The 20,690-nt window shown below is 43.8% G+C and overlaps 1 protein-coding gene across 2 annotated transcripts in view; it reads right to left on the reverse strand.

The window, feature by feature from the left end:
- Positions 1 to 2,642: 2,642 nt before the first annotated feature.
- The window catches only part of nipal3 (NIPA like domain containing 3), a 79,627-nt gene continuing 61,579 nt past the window's right edge, over positions 2,643 to 20,690 (reverse strand). For both annotated transcript variants that reach the window (XM_078566887.1, XM_078566888.1), the window contains 2 exons: positions 10,521 to 10,612; positions 2,643 to 3,380 (listed from right to left, as the gene is read on the reverse strand). In XM_078566887.1, coding sequence (XP_078423013.1) covers positions 3,202 to 3,380; positions 10,521 to 10,612 — 271 coding nt within the window. In that variant the 3' untranslated portion in view covers positions 2,643 to 3,201. The remainder of the gene's footprint in view (positions 3,381 to 10,520; positions 10,613 to 20,690) is intronic.

Here is a 20,690-nt window from a genome sequence, read left to right on the forward strand (position 1 = left end):
CTGCATTGCACAATTTCAAAGTCTGCAGATGACACAAACTTGCAAGTACTGTGAAGAGGTTGGTGATCCACTCCAAGAGGACAAAGAGTGTGTGGACATGTGGCCAAGAAGTATGAAGTGATATATTTTGGTAGGAGGGGATGCAATATAAACTAAAGGTAAAATTCTAAATGGAGTGCAGAAACAGAGACACAATCTGTGTCCATATGCAGCAAGACCTGGACAACCTTCAGGTTTGGGCTGATAAGTGGCAAGTAACATTCACACTACACAAGTACCAGGCAATTACCATCTCCTACAAGATAATTTAACTTTCTCCCCTTGCCATTCAATGGCATTACCATCACTGAATCCCCCACTATCAACACCCTGGGGGTTAAAATTGAGCAGAAACTGGACTGGACTGGACTAGCCATTTAAATATGGTGGCTAGAAGAGCAGGTCAGAGGCTAGGAATCCTGCAACGAGCAACTCACCTCCTGACTTCCCAAAGCCTGTCCACCATCTACAAGGCACAAGTCAAGAGTGTGATGGAATACTCCCCACTTGCCTGGAGGAGTGCAGCTTCCACAACACTCTGGCGACATCATCCACGACAAAGCAGTCTGCTTGATTGGCACCGCATCCACAAACATTTACTTCCTCCAACACTGCACAGTAGCAGCAGCGTGTACCACCTACAAGATGCACTGAGCAACTCACCAAGGCTCCTTTAACAGCACCTTCCAAACCTGCGACTCTACCACCTAGAAGGACAAGGGCAGCAGATAGATGGGAAAACCACCACTTGGAAGTTCCCCTCCAAGCCACAGGTATTCCTGACTTGGAAATATATCGCTGTTCCTTCACTGTCATTAGGTCCACATCCTGGAACTCCCTTCCTAACAGCACTGTGGATGTACCTACACCACAGGGACTGCAGCGGTTCAGGAAGGCAGTTCAGCACCATCTTCACAAGGGCAATTAGGGAATGGACAATAAAAGCTAGCTTAGTCCCATCCTGTAAAAGAATAAAATAAACCTGAGGATGTGTGTGCAAAAAATCATTGAAGGTGGCAGGACAGTTTGAGAAAATGGTTAAAAAATACAAGATCCTGGGCTTTATAAATAGAAGCAGAGTACAAAAGCAAGGAAGTTATGATTAGCTTTTATATTAAAAAATCTGCTTTGACCAATGCTGGAATACTGTACCCAATTCTGGACAAAACACTTTAGAGATGATGCAGAAAAGATTTAAAAGAATGGTTTCCAGGGCTGAGGGACTTCAGTCGTGTAGATATGTTAGAGAAGGTTAAGCAGGGATTTAATAAAGCAGTTCAAAATCTTGAAGTGTCTGGACAGAGTAGATAGGGGAAACTGTTCTTATTGGGGGGAGGTTTAAAACATAGAGGGCACTGATTTAAGGCAATTGGCAAAAGCAGCAAAGGTGGCAGGAAGAAAAGCAGGCCACTTGATTGGCACCACATCCACAAATATTCACACCTTCCACCACCGATGCACAGTAGCAGCAGTGTGTACCATCTATAAGATGCATTGCAGGAATTCACCAAGGAATTCACTTAGCACCTTCCAAACCCACAACCACTACCATCTAGAAGGACAAGGGCAGCAGATGGATGGGAACACCATCACCTGGAAGTTCCCCTCCAAGTCACTCACCATCCTGACTTGGAAATATATCGCTGTTCCTTCACTGTCACTGGGTCAAAATCCTGGAACTCCCTCCCTAACAGCACTGTGGGTGTACCTACACCACATGGACTGCAACGGTTCAAGGAGGCAGCTCACCACCACCTTCTCAAGGGCAATTAGGGGATGGGCAATAAATGCTGGCCCAGCCAGTGAAGCCCACATCCAATGAAAGAATAAAAAAAAACATTTTATGCAGTGAATAGCTAGGATCTGGAATTCACTGTCTGAGAGCAATGGAGGCAAATTTAAAAATGTCTTTCAAAAGGGAATTGGGTAATTATCTGAAAGGATAAAATTTACAGGACTACGTACAGGACTCAGTTACCCTTACAGCTGGCACAGATTTGATGGACTTCAACCAGTCTACGATTCTAAGTCCTCAATGTTGGGAGGGAGAGGAAGAGGAAGATTCCTCCTGGTGCTCTCACATTGTCAGTTCATCCACTCCACAGCTGGAAAAATCCAGACTTCAAGCAGTCACTTGTGCAGATAGTTGGCAAAAGGCACCTCAGTATTGAAGGACCGCCTTCCCTGCACCCCCCATAGCCTGTCTACCCCCTCCCCACACCCTCCCCCCAACTCGTGTCCTCCGACCCCTCTCCCCCACCAGCCCGTGTGCCCCGACCCCTCTCCTCCACCAGCCTGTCTACCCCGCCAGCCCGCCTCCCCCGACCCCCTCCCACGCCAGCCCGTGTCCCCTGACCCCTCTCCTCCGCCAACCCGTCTCCCCCGCCAGCCCGACGACCCGACCCCCTCCCAAGACCCTTCTCCCCTGCCAGTCCGTCTCCCCCGACCCCTCTCCCCCGCCAGCCTGTCTCCCCCGACCCCTCTCCCCCGCCAGCCCGTCTCCCACGACCCCTACTCCAAGTGTCTGCCACCCCACCGCCAAACTGTTTGCATCCAGAATCTGCTTCTAGCCTAGAACGGGATTACCTGCAAGTCCAGGGCAGTCAGTGTTGACTTTGATTTATTAGACTATACAGAAACTTCACACCAGTCTTCTTCATTTAGCAGTTAGAGTGCAGGAAGTAATGAACAGGTACCCTTATACCTCCACCACAACCCCAACCCCCACCAACCCAGGAACTCCATTCTTTCACACAACACAAAGCAAATACATATAACCATTAAATAACTGAAACTTCGCATTTCAAATAAATGATCACACTGCATGCAGGGGCCTGGACAAGGTAGGGAACTTGGCAGTAGATCATGTGAGCGAGTGAGGACCAACAATAGATCGGGTAACCCAGCACACTGGGGATGGGGACAAGGCCATCCATGTGATATGTCTCCATTATTCTACATACATTTCACGTACATTTTTTTCTGTCGCTCCAACAGGCCCAGCAGTGGCAGAACAGGATCTTGAGGTATAGTGCTGCTTCACTCAGCTGTTGATGCTGCATCACCACAGGATGCAGTGTCCAAGAGAAACTGGGAGCAGAGCCTAGAAACCAGGGCTGCCTCACATGGGCTGAGTTTCACATTCTCCTGTCTGGTCAGAGTTCAGTCCAGCTTTGACTCAATGGCTGGGTAAGGCATGTCAGGTTCCTGCTGTGTCTCAGGCAGCGCCTGTAGCTGCTGACTATCGGTGGGATTGACACTGTTCTCCAGGGTGCCATAGGAGAAGGAGCCGCTCAACTCTGGCTGCACTGGGCTCTTCCTATCAAATATACTCTTGAGTCCTGCAAAAAAGACAAGCTTTCGTTCACCATCAGGGCTCAGTGAAGGGTGAAACCCAGGGGAGGTGGGGGCAGACGGCAGAAACCCCTAGGTAGGGCAGCATATGTTGAAGACTTGGGATGAGGAGAAAGGGGCAGGGCTAAGAGACCTGGGACTATAAAACGATAGAGGGGAAGAGAGAGAGAGAGAGATAGATAGCAGAACTAGGTGGTTACAACTTCAGAATAGGCTGAACAGAGGAAAGAGAAGACTGAGAGGTGACCTGATAATTAAAATCAAAATGATAAAAGGTTGAATAAGGTATTCACAGAGATGTTTCCACTTCTGGGGAGTCCAGAACTAGAGGTCATAAGTATAAGATAATCACTAATAAATCCAATCAGGGATTCAGGAGAAACTTCTTTACCCAGAGAGTGGTGGGAATGTGGAACTCACTCTCACAACAACTGGTTGAGGTGAAGAGCAAAGGTGTATTTAAGAAGCAATTAGATTGAAAATGAGGGAAAAAAAAGAATAAATATATGTTGATGGGGTGAGATGAAGTAGGGTGGGAGGGAGGATGTTCATGTGGAGCATAAACATAGGCATGGGTCATTTGTGCTGGACATTCTCTTTCTGCACTGTCAATGCTATGTAACAATATCTAACAAACAAGGGCTAATGTAAGCAACTTTAAATAAATAAATAGTAACCTTGAGTAAAATGATGGACAGCTGAGACCCGTTAGTGTGTAGTGAGGGCTCCAGAACATTTCATAAAGCCTGGATAACCATGTCTGCAGAAAGCTCCCCCAGCTGCACCAACTCAAGCTCAGGGTTTCTGGAGCCTCTGTAGACCTTATGGGAGGCTGAGATTTCCTTGAAGCACAGACTCCAGAGTCCAGGAGGATAGAGAGTGAGTGGCCACCTGGCAGGGTAGGGAGAAGCAGATGGTACAGAAATCCTCTGGGGCTGTAACAACCTCAACCAATTTTCAGCATTTAATACCAGTGAGGGTGACAAGAGGTTGGGAAATGTAGTCTAAGGCACAGTACAGCACCTTAGGGCAAATGAATGCACGGGTACAACAAAGTGTAGAAATGCAGTAGTCATAGAGGAATTCAACAGTCAGAGGGATAGACAAACTGTGAGAAGAGTCAAGAAATACAGACATTCAAAATTGACATGCAGGAAAAGACCTGCTGGTCCATAGTCACACCACAATGGCCATAGCATCCTGACTAATAGGAGGGATCAGACAGGGTAAGAAATATTAAGCAGACTATTGTTGACTTGGAGTGCATGGTAAATAAGGTTGGTGAGCACAAGTTGCCACATGGGGTTATGATATAGTGGCAATAATGGAAACCTAGCTCAAACATGGGCAGTAACGGGAACTTAATATTCCTGGCTAGAATGTATTCAGCAAAGGTAAAAGAAAAGATGTGGCAGGTGGGGGGGAGAGATGCATTGGGGTTAATGATAGCATTGATCAAAGATAATGTTACAACACTAGAAAAGGATAATGCACTTGAGGGCTCAAATACAGAATCTATTTATAATTAGCATTAAGGAGCAAAAGAGATGTTACACCACTGAGTGGAAACTTTAGATCTTCAAGTGGAAAAGAGATGGAGGAACAGATCAAGTACTAATAATAGGAGACTTCAGATATCCTAATATAGACTGGAATAATTACAGTGTAAAAGACAAAAGAGTAGGAAGAATTCTTGAACTGCGTACAATGAGGTAGGAAGCAGTGCCGGATCTAGTTCCAGGGAACAAATGGGGGTTTTCAGTGGGGGAAACATTTGAGAAACAGTAATTCTAATACATTCCTCTTACGCTTCCTGAAAGGATTCTACTCCATTCTTCTTTTTGTCCGACCATGCCACATCTGTTCCGATGATACGATCTCTGACACCATTGCTTTCAATATATCTTCCTATTCCTCTCCCCAGTGGTTGACAGGTCACTCAGCCGTGGCTAACCTGCTGTACAAACTTTGGCCCTCACCCTTTCCCTCCCTCCCAGAACCATGAGAGTTTCCCTTGTTCTGACTTTCCAGATGCAAAGGATTTTCCTCTGCCATTTCTGCAAAACATCACCCCCACCTTTCCAGCATTCCCTCCATGTCTCGAGTCCACTTTCAATTATCCTCAACACCTGGCCTTTCATCTTCTCCCTTTCCATCATCTAGGGCCCCAAATACTCCTCTGAAGTTAAACAGTAATTCACTTGTACTTTTCGCAATTTATTTTGCTGCTCTCTATGCAGTTTCCTCCACACTGTGGAGAACAAATGCAGATTGGGTGTCACTTTGCTAAACATCTCTGCCCATAACCCTGAGCCTCTGATCACCCATTATTTTAATTCTCTCACCTTTCTGTCCTCAGGATTCTACACTGATCCGATGAAGCTCAACATAAGCTTGAGAAACCACTCCTCATCTTCCAATCAGACACCTTACATTCTTTCGGATTCAACACTTTCAAAAATCTTTGAGGATGGCAGGACAGGTTGAGAGTGCGGTTAATAAGCATACAGGATTCTGGGCTTTATTAATAGGGGCATAGAGTACAAAAACAAGGAAATTATGTTAAACTTGTATAAAACATTGGTTTGGTCTCAGCTGAAGTATTGTGCCCAGTTCTGGGCGCCACACTTTGGAAGGATGTGAAGGCAGGGTGCAGAAAAGATTCACAAGAATGGTTTCAGGGATGAGGAACTTCAGTTATGAAGATAGATTGGAGAATCTGGGACAGTTCTCCTCACAGAAGTGAAAGTTGAAAGGAGATTTAAAATCATGAGGGGTCTGGACAAAGTACATAGGGAGAAACTGTTCCCATTGGTGGAAGGATTGAGAATGAGAGGGCACAGATTTAAGGTAATTGGCAAAAGCAACAGTGACATGGGGAGAAACTTATTCATGCTGCGAGTGGTTATGGTCTGGAACGGACTGCCTGAGTGTGAGATAGAGGTAGATTCAATCGAGGCTTTCAAGAGGGAATTAGATCATTATCTGAAAACAAAAAATGTGCAGGGTTACAGGAAAAAGGCAGGGGATTGGCACTAGGTGAATTGCTCTTGCAGAGGGCCAGCACAGACACGATGGGCTGAATGATCTCCTTCTGTGCTGTAATCATTCTGTGATTCTATAACACTAGAGTTCAACAATTTCAGAACACAACCACTACTCCAATTTTTTCCAGCAGCAGGTGCTGCTAATGATTGTGTTGCAAATTAAATCATTCTGTCTACCCTTTCGCTCTCTTCTCCCCTTCATCCTGCTACTCTTGCTGCTGTACTTGCTTAAAGCCTGTTACGTCTATAACATTTCACAGTTTTGATCGTCTGGTTCTCTCTCCACAGATGCTGCCTAACTTGCGCATTTCCAGAATGTTTTGATTATATTTCCCAGTATCCACAGTACTTTGCCTTGTCATTAGGTATACAGTAGTTGCAGAAAAGGATGAGGAACAATCAAAGGTGAAGATACTGAACTGGAGAAAGGGTACCTACAGTGAGGTGGGGAGGGATCATTAAAAAAAATCTTGCATTGATATTGTCCTTCATGACTGCCAGGCATCTCAAAGATTCTTACAGGCAATGAAGTACTCTTGAAGTGTAGTCACTGTTGTGATGTAGGAAATGCAGCAGCCAATTCATACACAGCAAACATCCCTGCTCTTCTTCAAAATAGTGCCAAGAGATCTTTTACATCCACATGAGACGGTAGCCAGGGTCTCAGTATATCAAAAGATGGCACCTCCAACAACACAGCACTCCCTTAGTACCGCATTGGAGTGTCAGCCTAGATGTTTGTGCTCAAGTCCTGGAGTGGGGCTTGAACCCACAATCTTCTGTCTCAGGCGCAAGTGCATTACCAACTGAGCCACAGATGACACACAAACTGATTGGAATCAAAGATTAGCAGACCAAATAGTAAAGGAGCAATAGAAAACCTTCAAGAAGATGATAGCTTGGTACAGACTAGACCACTTTCCTAGCTGGGGGAAAGTAAGGGCATCCAAAGCTACAGAGCTCCCGGGATGATGAAATAAATTGTCATTAAAATGAAACAAATATGAGGCTTAGATAAAGGTCACAGTAAAATAAGCAAAAAGCGCAGGAAAATTGCATGGGAAATCACAGAAGCAATGAAGATGGTTGGGAAAAATTAGCAGGAAAGAGGAAAGAATATTTTATAAACATATAAATAGTAAAAGGGTAGTCAAAGGAAGTGTGGGGTTCGTTAGTGACTGAAAAGAAAATCTATTTGTGACGGCACACAGCATGGCTGAGGTACTAAATGAATACTTTGCATCTGTCTTTATCAAGGAAGAGGATGCTGCTAATGTAGCAGTTCAGGAGGGGGTAGTGCAGAAAGTGAAGATAAAAAAGATAAAGAAAAAGTGCCCAAAGTGAAAAAGTCACATGGCTTGAATGGGATGCATCCCAGGCCACTGAGCGAAGGGTGTAAAATTGCGGAGGTCTGGGCACAATCTTTTAGTCGTCCTTGGCTGTGGGAGTGGTGCCAGAGGCCTGAAAATGTTACAGCTCTATCCAAAAAAAAGGGAGGGGGATAAACCAGACAAACTCCAGGTAAATCCACCTAATGGAAGTGGGGCAATTTCTAGAGACAATCAGTTGGGACAAAATGTTTACAGAACACGACTTATACAGTTTCTTTAATATAGTAAAATGTCCCAAAGAAGTGTTATCAGCCAAGAATTGACACCCAGCCACAAGGAGATGGATAGGTGACAAAGTTTGGTCAGAGGTAGGTTTTAAGGAGCATTTTAAAGGAGGAGAGAGGTAGTCAATTGGAGAGTTTAGAGAGGGAATTCCAGAGCCTAGGGCCAGCCATCTCTGGTAAAACAGTTAAAATTGGGGATGCTCAAAAGGCAAAAAGCTTTTGGGAAGATTGTGGGACTGGAGGAGATTATAGAGACAGGCGAGGGGTAAGGCCATGAAAGGTTGATTGTCATAAGAGGAGAGATTGGGCTGAATTTAGAAGAATGAGGGGAGGTCTCATTGAAACATAAAATTCTGACAGGGATGGACAGGTGGGATGCAGGGATGATATTTCCTCTGGCTGGGGGATCTAGAACAAGGGGTCACAGTCTCAGGATATGGGGTAGACTATTTAGGACTGAGATACGAGAAACTTCTTCACTCAGAGGGTGGTGAATCTATGGAATTCTCTACCACAGAGGGCTGTACAAGCCAAGCTACTGAATATATTTAAGGAAATAGATATATTTCTGGACACTAAAGGCATCAGGAGTATGGGGAGAGCGCAGGAGTATGGCGTTGAGATAGGGGATCAGCCATAATCATAATGAATGTTGGAGCAGGCTCTAAGGGCTGAATGCTACTCCTGCCTCTATTTTCTATGTTTCTAGGATTTAAAAACGAGGATGGGAACTTCAAAATTGAGGCATTGCTTCACCGGGAGCCAATATAAGTCGGTGATGGGTGAATGGGGCTTGGTGTGAATAAGGAGATGGGCAGCACAGTTTTGGTTGACAAGTTTATAGAAGGTAGAATGTGGGAGGCCAGCCAGGAATGCATTGGAATAGTCAAGTCTATTGGAGCGTTTCAGCAACAATGAACAGGGAAGCAGTGGGGTGATGTGGAGGTGGAATTTGTGGCAGGGACCAAAGACAATGTCTTTAGTATTCCCAATATTTAATTGGAGGAAATTTTGGCTCTTCCAGTATTGGATTTCAGACAAGCAGTCTGACAAGTTAGAGACAGTGGAGGGGCCAAGAGAGATGGTGGCAAGGTAGAGCTGGGCATTATTAGCATACTTGTGAAAACTGACACTTTGTAAAACTCTTCAGGAACTCTTCAAGGGTTAATAAATAAGAACCAACAGTATTTGTAATAGGAAAATGCTATCTGCCATTAGAGTTCTGTGAAGTAGCAGAGAGGATTGAGGACCATTGTGTGGTTCATGTTGTGTATGTGGACTTTCATAGATACTTGACCAATAATGACCATAATAAACCGGTTACCAAGATCAAAACTCATAGAACTAAAGGGACAGTGCAGCATGGAAATGAAGTATAAATTAAGGAACTTTTTTATGAATCATCAGCTGGAATACTGTGACTAATTTTAGGCACCAGACTTTAGAACGATTGTCAGAACCTTGAAGAGGGTGCAGAGGAGATTCACTAGAATGATATCAGAGGTGAGCGACTTCAGTAAATATGGACTGGACAAACTGGAATTGTTCTTAAAGCAGAGAATGTTAAGCAGAGATAACAGATTTTTAAAATTATGAGAGATTTGATAGTAGATGGGAAGAAATTGTTTCCACTGGCAAGAAGGTCAGTAACCAGAGGACACAGGTTTAAGATAATTAGGAAAAATCTCAGTGGTGAGAACAGATTTGGTTTTTGCACAAGTTGTGATCTGGAATGCACTGCCTGAAAGGCTGGTGTAAGAAAATTCAACACAAACTTACTATAAGGAAATTGGATAAATACTGACGGGAGAAATTTGCAAGGCTATGGGGGATGGGCAGATTGAGGAATGGGACTAACTGGATAGCTCTCCCAAAGATGCAATCCGAGAATGATGGGCCAAATGGCCTCTTCATGTATTGGATGATACTAAACATTTCATATAGACACGCACACCTCATTTCCCCAACACACCCTGCCTCCAAAACAGCCTCCTTATTCATTCTCCTCCACCTCGCTCTCACGCAGCCCTTCATTCTCACTCCCTTACCACCTCACCATCTCCACATACACATCCCTCTAAATCTCGCCTTGTGCTCCCCCTAAATCCCAGCTCGTGCTCCCTCTCACTCAGCCTCTCCACCCTCTCACTCTCCTTCTTGCTCAGCCCCTCCTCCATCTTGCTCGGTCCCTCAGCTCCACTCATTCCCTCAGCCGCCCACCTCATTCACTCCCTCAGCCCCTCTGCGTTGCTCACTCCCTCAGCCCCTCTTCCACTTCGCTTGCTCCCTCAGCTCCTTCTCCACTTCACTCATTCTGTCAGCCTCTCCTCCACCTCGCTCACTCCCTCAGCCCCCCTCCGCCTCGCTCACTCCCTCCTTCAGACCCCCCCGCCTCATGATTGCTCCCTCAGCCCCTCCTCTGCCTCGTTCTCACACTCTCTTCAGTTCATTTTAACATCACTAACCTGGAATTGCATCCATCATGATGTATGGTTCAAATGTCGTCTTCTTCTTACTCTTTGTAATCAAAAACACGCCTAGGAAAGCCATGCAGGAGCTAAGAAAATGAAGATTAAACGATGAGAGCTGGAATGATTAATTCTGCATACTCCTGTCACCATCTTACACAAGAATTACTAGCAGAGTCCAGAAAGTAATTAGCACTCCTGAGAGCCAAAACAAAGTTAAACATTGGGTATGGGAATTTCTTTGTGCACAAGTGGAGATTAGGTATGGTGTGGGAAACATTAGACAAAGAGAGCACAAAAGGAGTTGTAATTGAAAACTGTGCTTTACCCCTGGAAACGCTGCTCCCATGTACAGTACCGAATACAGAATATATTACACCTTACTCCTGACAACATAGGACTTAGGAGCAGGAGTAGGCCATTCTGCCCTTCGAGCCTGCTCCAACATTCGACTAGATCATGGCTGACCTGGTTGTGATTTCAACTCCACTTTCCTGTCTGCCCTCCATAACCATTGACTCCCTTGTCTATTAAAAATCTAACAGCTTTGAATAAATTAAATCACCCATCCTCCACTGCTTTCTGGGGAAGTCTATTCCACAGACTAACAACCCTTTGAGAGAAAAAAAAAAGTCTCCTCATCTCCATCTTAAATTTCCTCATAAGGCACTGTCTCAGCATCCACCCTATCAAATCCCCTCAGGATCTGAAATGTTTCAACAAGATCATCTCTCATTCTTCCAAATTCCAAAGGGTAAAGGCTCAACCTGTTCAACCTTTTCTCATAAGATAAGCCCTTCATCCCAGGAATGAGTCAAGTGAACCTCCTCTGATCTGCTTCAAATACAATTACAGCATATCCTTTTTCAAATAAGGAGACCAAAACTGTACACAGTGCTCCAGATGTGGTCTCATCAATGCCTCACAGCTGTAATAAAACTTTCCTACTTTTATATTCCATTCCATTCCCTTGCAATAAATGCCAACATTCCATTTGTCTTCCTAATCACTTGCTGTTTCTGCATACTAACTTTTTGTGATTCATGTACCAGGACACCCAGATCCCTCTGTACCACCAAGTTGTGCAATCTCTCTCCATTTCAATGGCATATTGCTTTTCTATTCTTTCTGTCAAAGTGAACAAGTTCACATTTTCCCACATTATACTCCGTCTGCCAAATTTTTGCCACTCACTTAGCCTATCTAAATCCCTTTGTAGACTCTACCTCCTCTTGGCAACTTAGTTTCCTATCTATCTTGGTGTCATTGGAAAATTTAGCTACCATCCTCATCCAAGCCATTGATATAGGTTATAAATAGTTGAGACCCAGCACTATTCCCTGTGGCTCTCTATTAGTTATAGCTTGCCAATCTGAAAATGACCCACTTACCCCTACTCTCAGCTTTCTGTTTGCTAACCAATCCTCTATCCATGATATGTTACCCTCCTACACCATGAGCTCTTATTTTGTGTAGCAACCTTTGATTGGTACCTTACCAAGTGCCTTTTGGAAATCAAAGTACATCACATCTGCAGGTTCCCCTTTGTCTACATTGCTTGTTACTTCTGCAAAGAGCTCTAATAAATTTGTTAAACACTATTTCCCTTGCACAAAACCATGTTGACTCTGCCTGATCCCACTGTGGTTTTCTATGTATCATGCTATAACATCCTTAATAATGATTCTAGCAATTTCCTTGTGACAGATGTTAGGTTAACTGGCCAATTGTTTCTTGCTTTCTGCCTCCCTCCTGTCTTGAATAAAGGGAGGGAGGACACGGGAAAAATACAATCACCAGGGAAGTGTAATTGAGCAAATTGATGGGGCTGCGGGCCGACAAATCCCCAGGTCCAGATGGACTTCACCCTAAGGTCTGGTTTTAATTTTCCAAAATTCCCTAGATTTGGGGAAGGTTCCAAATAGCAAATATAACTCCTTTATTCAAAAAGGGAGGGAGACTGAAAGCAGGAAACTATAGGCCAGTTAGTCTAACATCTGTCATGGGGAAAATGTTAGAAGCTATTATTAAAGATGTTATAGCAGGACACTTAGAAAAATTCAAGGCAATCAGGCAGAGTCAACATGTTTTATAAAAGGGAAATCATGTTTAACCAATTTATTGGAGTTCTTTGAAGGAGTCACATGTGCTGTGGATAAAGGGGAATCGCTGGATGTACTGTGCATGGATTTCCAGAAGTCATTTGATAAAGTGCCACATCAAAGGTAATTGCAGAAAATAAAAGCTCATGGTGTAGGGGGTAACATATTGGCATGGATAGAAGATTGGCTTGCTAATAGGAAGCAGAGAGTTCGCATAAATGGGTCATTTTCTGATTGGCAGGATGTGAGGAGTGGTGTGCTACAGGGTTAAGTGCTAGGGCCTCAACTTTTTACAATTTATATAAATGACTTGGATGAAGGGACCAAAGGAATGGTGGCTAAATTTGCTGATGACAGAAAGATAGGTAGGATAGTAAATTGTGAAGAGGTCGTAAGGAGGTTACAAAGTGACATAGATAGATTAAGTGAGTGGGCAAGGATCTGGAAAATGGAGGATAATGTGGGCAAATGTAAAATCGCTCATTTTGGCAGGAAGAATAAAGGAGAAGCTTATCATCTAAATGGTGAGAGATTGCAGAGTTCTGAGGTTCAGAGGGATCTGGGTGTTCTAGTGCATGAATCACAACAGGTTAGTACGCATGTACTGCAGGTAATTAGGAAAGCAAATAGAATGTTACCATTTATTGTGAGGGGAATTGATTACAAAAGTAGGGAGGTTATGCTTCAGTTGTACAGAGTATTAGTGAGACCACATCTGGAGTATTGTGTACAGTACTGGTCTCCTTATTTCAAGAAAGATGTAAATACGTTAGCAGTTCAGAGAAGGTTTACTTGGCTAATACCAAAAATGGGCGGGTTGTCTTATGAGGAAAGGCTGAACAGGTTAGGCTTATATCCACTGGAATTTAGAAGAGTAAGAGGTGACTTAATTGAAACCTTTAAGAACTTGGGGGGTCTTGACAGGTTGGATGTGGAGAGGATGTTTCCTCTTGTGGGAGAATATAGAACTAGAGGTCACTGTTTAAAAATAAGGGGTCGCTCATTTAAGACAAAGATGAGGAGAAATTTTTTCTCTCAAAGGTTTGAGTCTGTGGAACTCTCTTCCTCAAAAGGCAGTGGAAGCAGAGTCTTTGAATATTTTTAAGGCAGAGCTAGAAAGATTCTTGATTAACAAGGGGATGAAAGGTTATCGGGAGTAGGCTAGAATTGAGGTTACATTCAGATCAGCCATGACCTTATTGAATGGCGGAGCAGACTCGAGGGGTCAAGTGGCCTACTCCTGCTCCTAATTCGTATGTTAGTATGTAGATTAGACAGTTGGAAATGCTGGGTAGAATTACAGAACAGCAAGATTCTGGTTGAAATCTATCAACCGGACAGTGAAAGACCTCTTGATAATACTGATGTAGTGAAGTGATTTATAAATACAGAGATCAGGGAAACATGTAGGAGAAATAAAGTGATTCTAATTTTCACAGAGATTGGAGAATCAGAACAGCTCAACTATGAAAGGCAATGGATTTCTAGAATGTTCTCAGAAACTGTCCTGAAAACAATGTGTTGTAGAACCAGCAAGGGAACAGGTCACATTAGATTTAGTGAAGGGTAATGGACCAGAATTCATTAACTATTGACAGAAAGGGAATTTCTTAAAAATATTGACTGTAATATGATTGAATTTGATATTTGGTTTAAGAGGGAGAATGGATTCTCACACTAACTCTAAGTTACAGAAAGGCAAACCTCGAAGGAACAAAAAATGAATTAGTCCTGGTAAACTGGGTGGAAATATTAAAGAGAAAACGTTAATGAGTAAACCTACAGGCAGTGGGAAGCATTCAAATTTGTGTGTACAAAATAAAACCTGTCTAAATCCCTAAAAGGCAAAGTTCCACTTGTGTAATCAAGAAATTATGGTTAACAAATGAGATATGAAACAGTTTCAAGCTAAAATAAAAAGGAAAAGTGAAAATCCAACAGACTGTGAGACCTGTAAAAACAACACAGGATATACAGAAAGTAGGAGGTGCAAAAAAAATTGAAAGAAACTTGCAAGGGATATCAAAACTACAGTACAAGATTTTAATAAACATACTGGAAGAGTGGTAAGGGGGAAGGCAGGCCCATTAAAGAAAGATACAAATTACTGTAATGGACAGTAAGGAAATGGTAGACTTGCTAAATGAGGAATTGTATCTATTTTTCACAGGAAAAGGACAAAATAACAGCTGTAACACAAGAATATAAAAATAAATCAAGGGGAGGAACCGACTTAGTTTCATTTGGGTTAAAAAAAGTTGAAATAGAGAAAATAACAGGACTTAAGATTGCCAAATTTCCAGATCTGGTGGTTTCCACCCTTGTATACTAAAAAAATAAACAGATAAATTGCAGAAGTGTTTTGTGATAATTATCCACGTTTTCAAAATTTGGGAATTGTGCTTTGGACTGGTAAATTGTAAATGCCACTTCAGAAAGGAGGAAGGGAAAAACCTGGAAACTACAGACTTGTCAGTTTAACATCATCTGTGAAGAAATTACTGGAATCTATCAACAGGGCGGAGTGACTAAGCACTTGGACAAACTATGAGTTTGTGAAGGAGAGATCTTGCCTGAGTAATGTAGTTTAATTTTGTGAGGAGCTGGGTGGATAGAGGCGTGTCTATTGATGTTGTTTACATGGACTTCCAGAAGAAATTTGCCAAGGTTCCGCACAAGAATTAGCAAAAATAAACTGGATAGAATTGAAAGTAACCTTATGACAAGACAGGAAGTAGGGCTAAATAGGACATTTTCTGATTGGCAGGATGTGATGGGTGGTGTTCTGCAGGGATCTGTACTGGGACCTCAGCTTTTTACTATACACTTTTTTAAAAAATTCACTCATGGGACGTGGGCATCGCTGGCTAGGCCAGCATTTATTGCCCATCCCTAATTGCTCTTGTTCAGAGGCCATTTAAGAGTCAACCATATTGCTGTGGGTCTGGAGTCACATGTAGGCCAGATCAGGTAAGGACAGCAGATTTCCTTCCCTAAAGGACATCAGTGAACCAGTTGGGTTTTTACAACAATCGACAATGGTTTCATGGTCACCATTAGACTTTAGATTTTTTGTTATTGGATTCAAATTTCACCATCTGCCACGGCAGGATTCGAACCTGAGTCCCCAAAGCATTACCCAGCGACAATACCACTACGCCAGCATCACCAACATATATCAAAAAATAACTGAATGAAGGAATAAAGAACTCTATGTCTAAGTTGTGTAGATGGGAGCAGTTACAGAGGGACGTTGATAAATTCAGTGGAAAAAAATGAAGATGGAGTTCCATGTGGGGATGTGTGAGATCAAGAAAGGCAAGAGTATCTTCTTAATGGAGACAGACTAAGAACTGTGAAGAGGCAGACATTTGGCAGTCCATGTACACAAATCATTAAACATCAGTGGACACATGCAAAAAGCAAATGATAACGTTAATGGAATGTTGGTCTTTATCACAAGAGGGCTGGAATAGAAAGGGGGTGGAAGGTATGTTACTGTTTCTGAACTCTAACCAAACTCAATCTGGATATAATACCACGTTCAGTTCTGGGCAACACACTTTACAAAGAATTTTTTGGCTTTGGAGGGGGTGCAGGAGAGATTCAGCAGAATGATACCAGAGATTAAAGGGTTAAAGAAAAGAGAGACTTGCATTTATCTAACCCTTTTCATGACCATCAGATATCCCAAAGTGCTTTATAGCCAATGAAGTACTTTTGAAGTGTAGTCACTGTTGTAATGTAGGAAACACGGCAGCTAATTTGCTATTTGTGGGAGCTTGCTGTTTGCAATGTGATAATGACCAGATAAGCTGATTGTCATATTGACTGAACAATAAATGTTGACCAGGACACCAAAGATAGCTCCCTTGTTGTTCTTCAAAATAGTGCCATGGGATCTTTTATGCTCACTTGAGAGGGCAGACTGGGCCTCAAGTTTAATGTTTCATCTGAAAGACAGCACCTTCAACAGCAATTCCCCAGTACTGCACTGGGCTGTCAGCTTTGATTTTTGTGCTAAAGTCATGGAATGGGACTAGAACGCACAACCTTGTGACTCAAAATTGAGAGTGCTACCAACCGTGACACAGCTAATACAATTAACGTTATAGTATGGGCCAGGAGGCATAGGCAGGGCTTCTCAAATGAAAACAGAAAGCACTGGAAATACTCAGCAGGTCTGACAGCATCCGTGGTGAGAGAAACAGTCATATTTGACTTGAAACGCTAACTCTACTTCTCTTTACGGATGCTGAGCTTTTCCAACACTGTTTTTATTTCAGATTTTCAGCATCCACAGTATTTTGCTTTTATTTTAGACTAGGCTCCTATTGCCTCGAGTTCAAATGGTTGAGGGGTGATCTAACTTGAGGTTTTTAGATTGGTTAAGAAATTTGATAAGGTAGATGGAGACAAACTATTTCTTTTGATAAGGGAATCCAGAACAAGGGGGCACAATGTTAAATTTATACTTTGGCCATCACTGTAATGACAGGAAGCATTTCTCGACACAAAGAGAAGAGGACATCTGGAACTCTCTGGATGGTTTGCATCCCCGGTTGCTAAAGGAAGTGGGGGTGAAGCTAGCAGAAAGGCTGGTCATAATCTTCCAATTGCCCCTAAATAGAGGGGAGGTGCCGGAGAATTGAAGAGAAGCAAATGTGACACCCTTATTCAAGAAAAGGTGTAAGGACAGTCAACTATCGGTGCAACTACAGGCCGGTTAGTTTAACAGCAGTGGTTTTAGGAACAATAACAGCAACAATAACAGCATAAGGTTTTAGGAACAATAATCAGGGGAAAAAATCAACAGGCAATTGGAAACATTTGAGTTAATTGGGGAGAACCAGCTCAGATATGTAAAAGGCAGATCATGCTTGACTAATCTAGGTGAATTACTGATGAAAATTAGAGCACATGGGATTGGGGGTAACATACTGGCATGGTTTAAGCATTAGTTAACGGACAAAAACAGAGGAGTCAAAACAGGTCATTCTCAGGTTGGCAGACTGTGACTAGTGGGTACCGCAATGATCAGTACTTGGGCCCCAGCTATTCACAATCTATATCAATGACTTGGAGATGGGGGCCAAATGTAATATTTCCAAGTTTTCTGATGACACAAAACTTGGTGGGAATCTGATTTGTGAGGAGGATGCAAAGAGGCTTCAAGGGGATTTAGACAGGCTGAGTGAGTAGGTAAGAATATAGCGGATGGAATTTAATGTTTGAAAATGTGAAGTTATCCAATCTAGTAGGAAAAGCAGAAATGCAGAGTAATTCTTAAACAGAGAGATTGGGAAATGTTGATGTCCGAAGAGACCTGGGTGTCTTTATTCACAAGCCACTGAAAGGTAACATGAGGGTGCAGCAAGCAATTAGAAAGGCAAATGGCACGTTAGCCTTTATTGCAAGAAGATTTGAGTACTGGAGTAAAAAAGTCTTGCTGCAATTGTATACAGCGTTGGTGAGACCACATCAGGAATATTGTGTATTTTTTATTCATTCAAGGAATGTGGGCTTTGCTGGCTAGGCCAGCACTTTATTGCCGATTCCTAATTGCCCTTGAAAAGGTGGTGATAAGCTGCCTTCTTGAACCACTGCAGTCTCCTTACCTAAGGAAGGATATACTTGCCACAGAGGGAGTGCAACGAAGGCTCACCAAACTGATTCCTGGGATGGCGGGTTTGACCTAAGAGGAGAGACTGAGGAGACTGGGCCTGTATTCGCTAGAGTTTAGAAGAATGAGAGGTGATCTCATTGAAACATACAGAACTCTTACAGGGCTCAGCAGGGTAGATGCAGGAAGGATGTTTCCCTGGCTGGAGTGGTCTAGAACCAGGAGACACAGTCTCAGAATAAGAGGCAGGCCATTTAAGACTGAGAAGAGGAGAAATTTCTTTACTCAGAAGGTGGTGAATCTTTGGAATTCTCTACCTCAGGGGGCTGTGAAGGCTCATTGAGTATGTTCAAGACAGAGATCGATAGATTTCTAGATATCAAAGACATCAAGGGATATGGGTTAGTGCAGGAAAATGGAGCTAGGACAAAGCAGCCTGCTTGATTGGCACCACATCCACAAACATTCACTCCCTCCACCACGACGCACAGTAGCAGCAGTGTGTGCCATCTACAAGATGCACTGCAGGAACTCACCAAGGCTCTTCTGACAGCATCTTTCAAACCCGCGACCTTACCATATAGAACAGGCTTGTCCAAGGTACAGCCTGTGGGCCGATGCGGCCCCCAAGGCATCTTCATCTGGCCCACCAGTCATTGGACTCAACCGTCCAAGATTTCCCAGACAGAATTTTTTAAAATGCTGAGAGCCTGCTCATTCAATTACAGGCTGGTTTCTCCCTGCATTCGCTGCTGATAGGCAGGTACTGGTGAGCCTATCAGCAGCGAGGAACCCACCTATGATTGGACAAGCTTCACGCAATCCATTGCCAGATAAATTTTAATATCTCGGTTTCTAGCTGGGGAATGCAGAGCAACAGGTAGGTTCAGCAGGGAGCATCTGCAGAGGGCCTGGGGATGCTCAAAGCTACTAGACCTGAGGGGGTCCCTGGGCTTCAAGCAGCCTAAATTTTAATTTTCACCCGGGGTTGGGGGGAAGGATATGCTCAGAGATGGTGGACCTGAACCTCAGGAGAACCCAGGCTGCTTCCATTTTAATTTTCATCCCAATCCTGGAGCTAGCAGCCCCAGACATCGGGTGGCTTCTAATTTAGTTGACTCTGGGGGGTACTCAGAACTGCGACTTTGCACTTAAGGGGCGGAGTGGGGGGGATTAGGCCAGATTTTGGGTGGGGGCCTCACCACAAATTTGAGGCAGGTGGCTAAGTGGGGTCTGTGAATGTGAGAGAGGTGATTGTGTATGTGTGTGTGAGAGGGAGAAGGCAAGTGTGTGTGTGAGAGAGAGGGAGAGTGTGAGGGAGAGGGTGTGTATGAGGGAGAGGGTGTATGTGTGTGAGTGTGAGGGAGAGGGTGAGTGTGTGCTTGAGTGTATGGGAGAGGGTGAGTGTGACTGTGTGAGGAAGAGTGTGTGTGTGCGTGAGGGAGAGGGTGTGTATGAGGGAGAGGGTGTATGTATATGAGAGAGTGTGAGGGAGAGGGTGAGTGTGTGCGTGAGTGTGAGTGTGTGAGGGAGAGTGTGTGTGTGAGGGGGATAAGGCGAGTGCATGTGTGTGTGAGGGAGGAGAGGGTGAGTGTGTGTGTGATGGGGGAGAGGGTGAGTGTGTGTGTGGGAGGGGAGAGTGGGAGTGTAAGGGAGTGTGTTTGTATGAGGGCTAGTATAAGGGAGAGGGTGTATGTATGCGAGTGTGTGGGAGACGGTGAGTGTGTGTGGGAGAGGGTGTGTGTGTGTGTCTGGCTCATTCCAGTCTCAAGAGTTCTCATTCACCTTCACCCCCACGCACCAACAAGCACTCTCACCCACTCTCAGTGGGTGAGGGTGAGTGAGTGAGCACTGAGACTGGGAGTGAGCTGGACATACCCACTCTCAACCTGTCACACTCTATTTATTGCTCATTTTTTAATTGTCAGTTTATGATTGTAACTTTTTTGTGCTCATCGAGTTGTTCTTTTCATATGTCAGTTGTTATTTGAAATTCAGGTTTAATGTTGTGCCATACCTTAACTTTCTGAAATTTGCTCATCATTCCCCAAGTGTGAGAAAAACAGAAATGTGGCCCTCAACGCAAGAAGGACAAGGGCAGCAGACACCTGTCAACACGCCACCTGGAAGTTCCCCTCCAAGCCACTCACCATCCTGACTTGGAAATATATCGCTATTTCCTCACTGTCACTGGGTGAAAATCCTGGAACTCCCTCCCTAACAGCACTTGTGGGTGTACCTATACCACGTGGACTGCAGCAGCTGAAGGTGGCAGCTCACCACCACCTTCTCAAGGGCAACTAGGGATGGGCAATAAATACTGGTCTAGCCAGTGACATCCACATCCCATGAACAAAAAAAGGTCACAATCTCTGGATTACTGTCTGAGCCATGAGCAAATTGACATAGGGTCAATAAGTTCAGAGAGTTGAATGAGTGACT

This window comes from Cetorhinus maximus, chromosome 21, assembly GCF_964194155.1.
Source record: "Cetorhinus maximus chromosome 21, sCetMax3.hap1.1, whole genome shotgun sequence".
Lineage (NCBI taxonomy): Eukaryota > Metazoa > Chordata > Chondrichthyes > Lamniformes > Cetorhinidae > Cetorhinus > Cetorhinus maximus.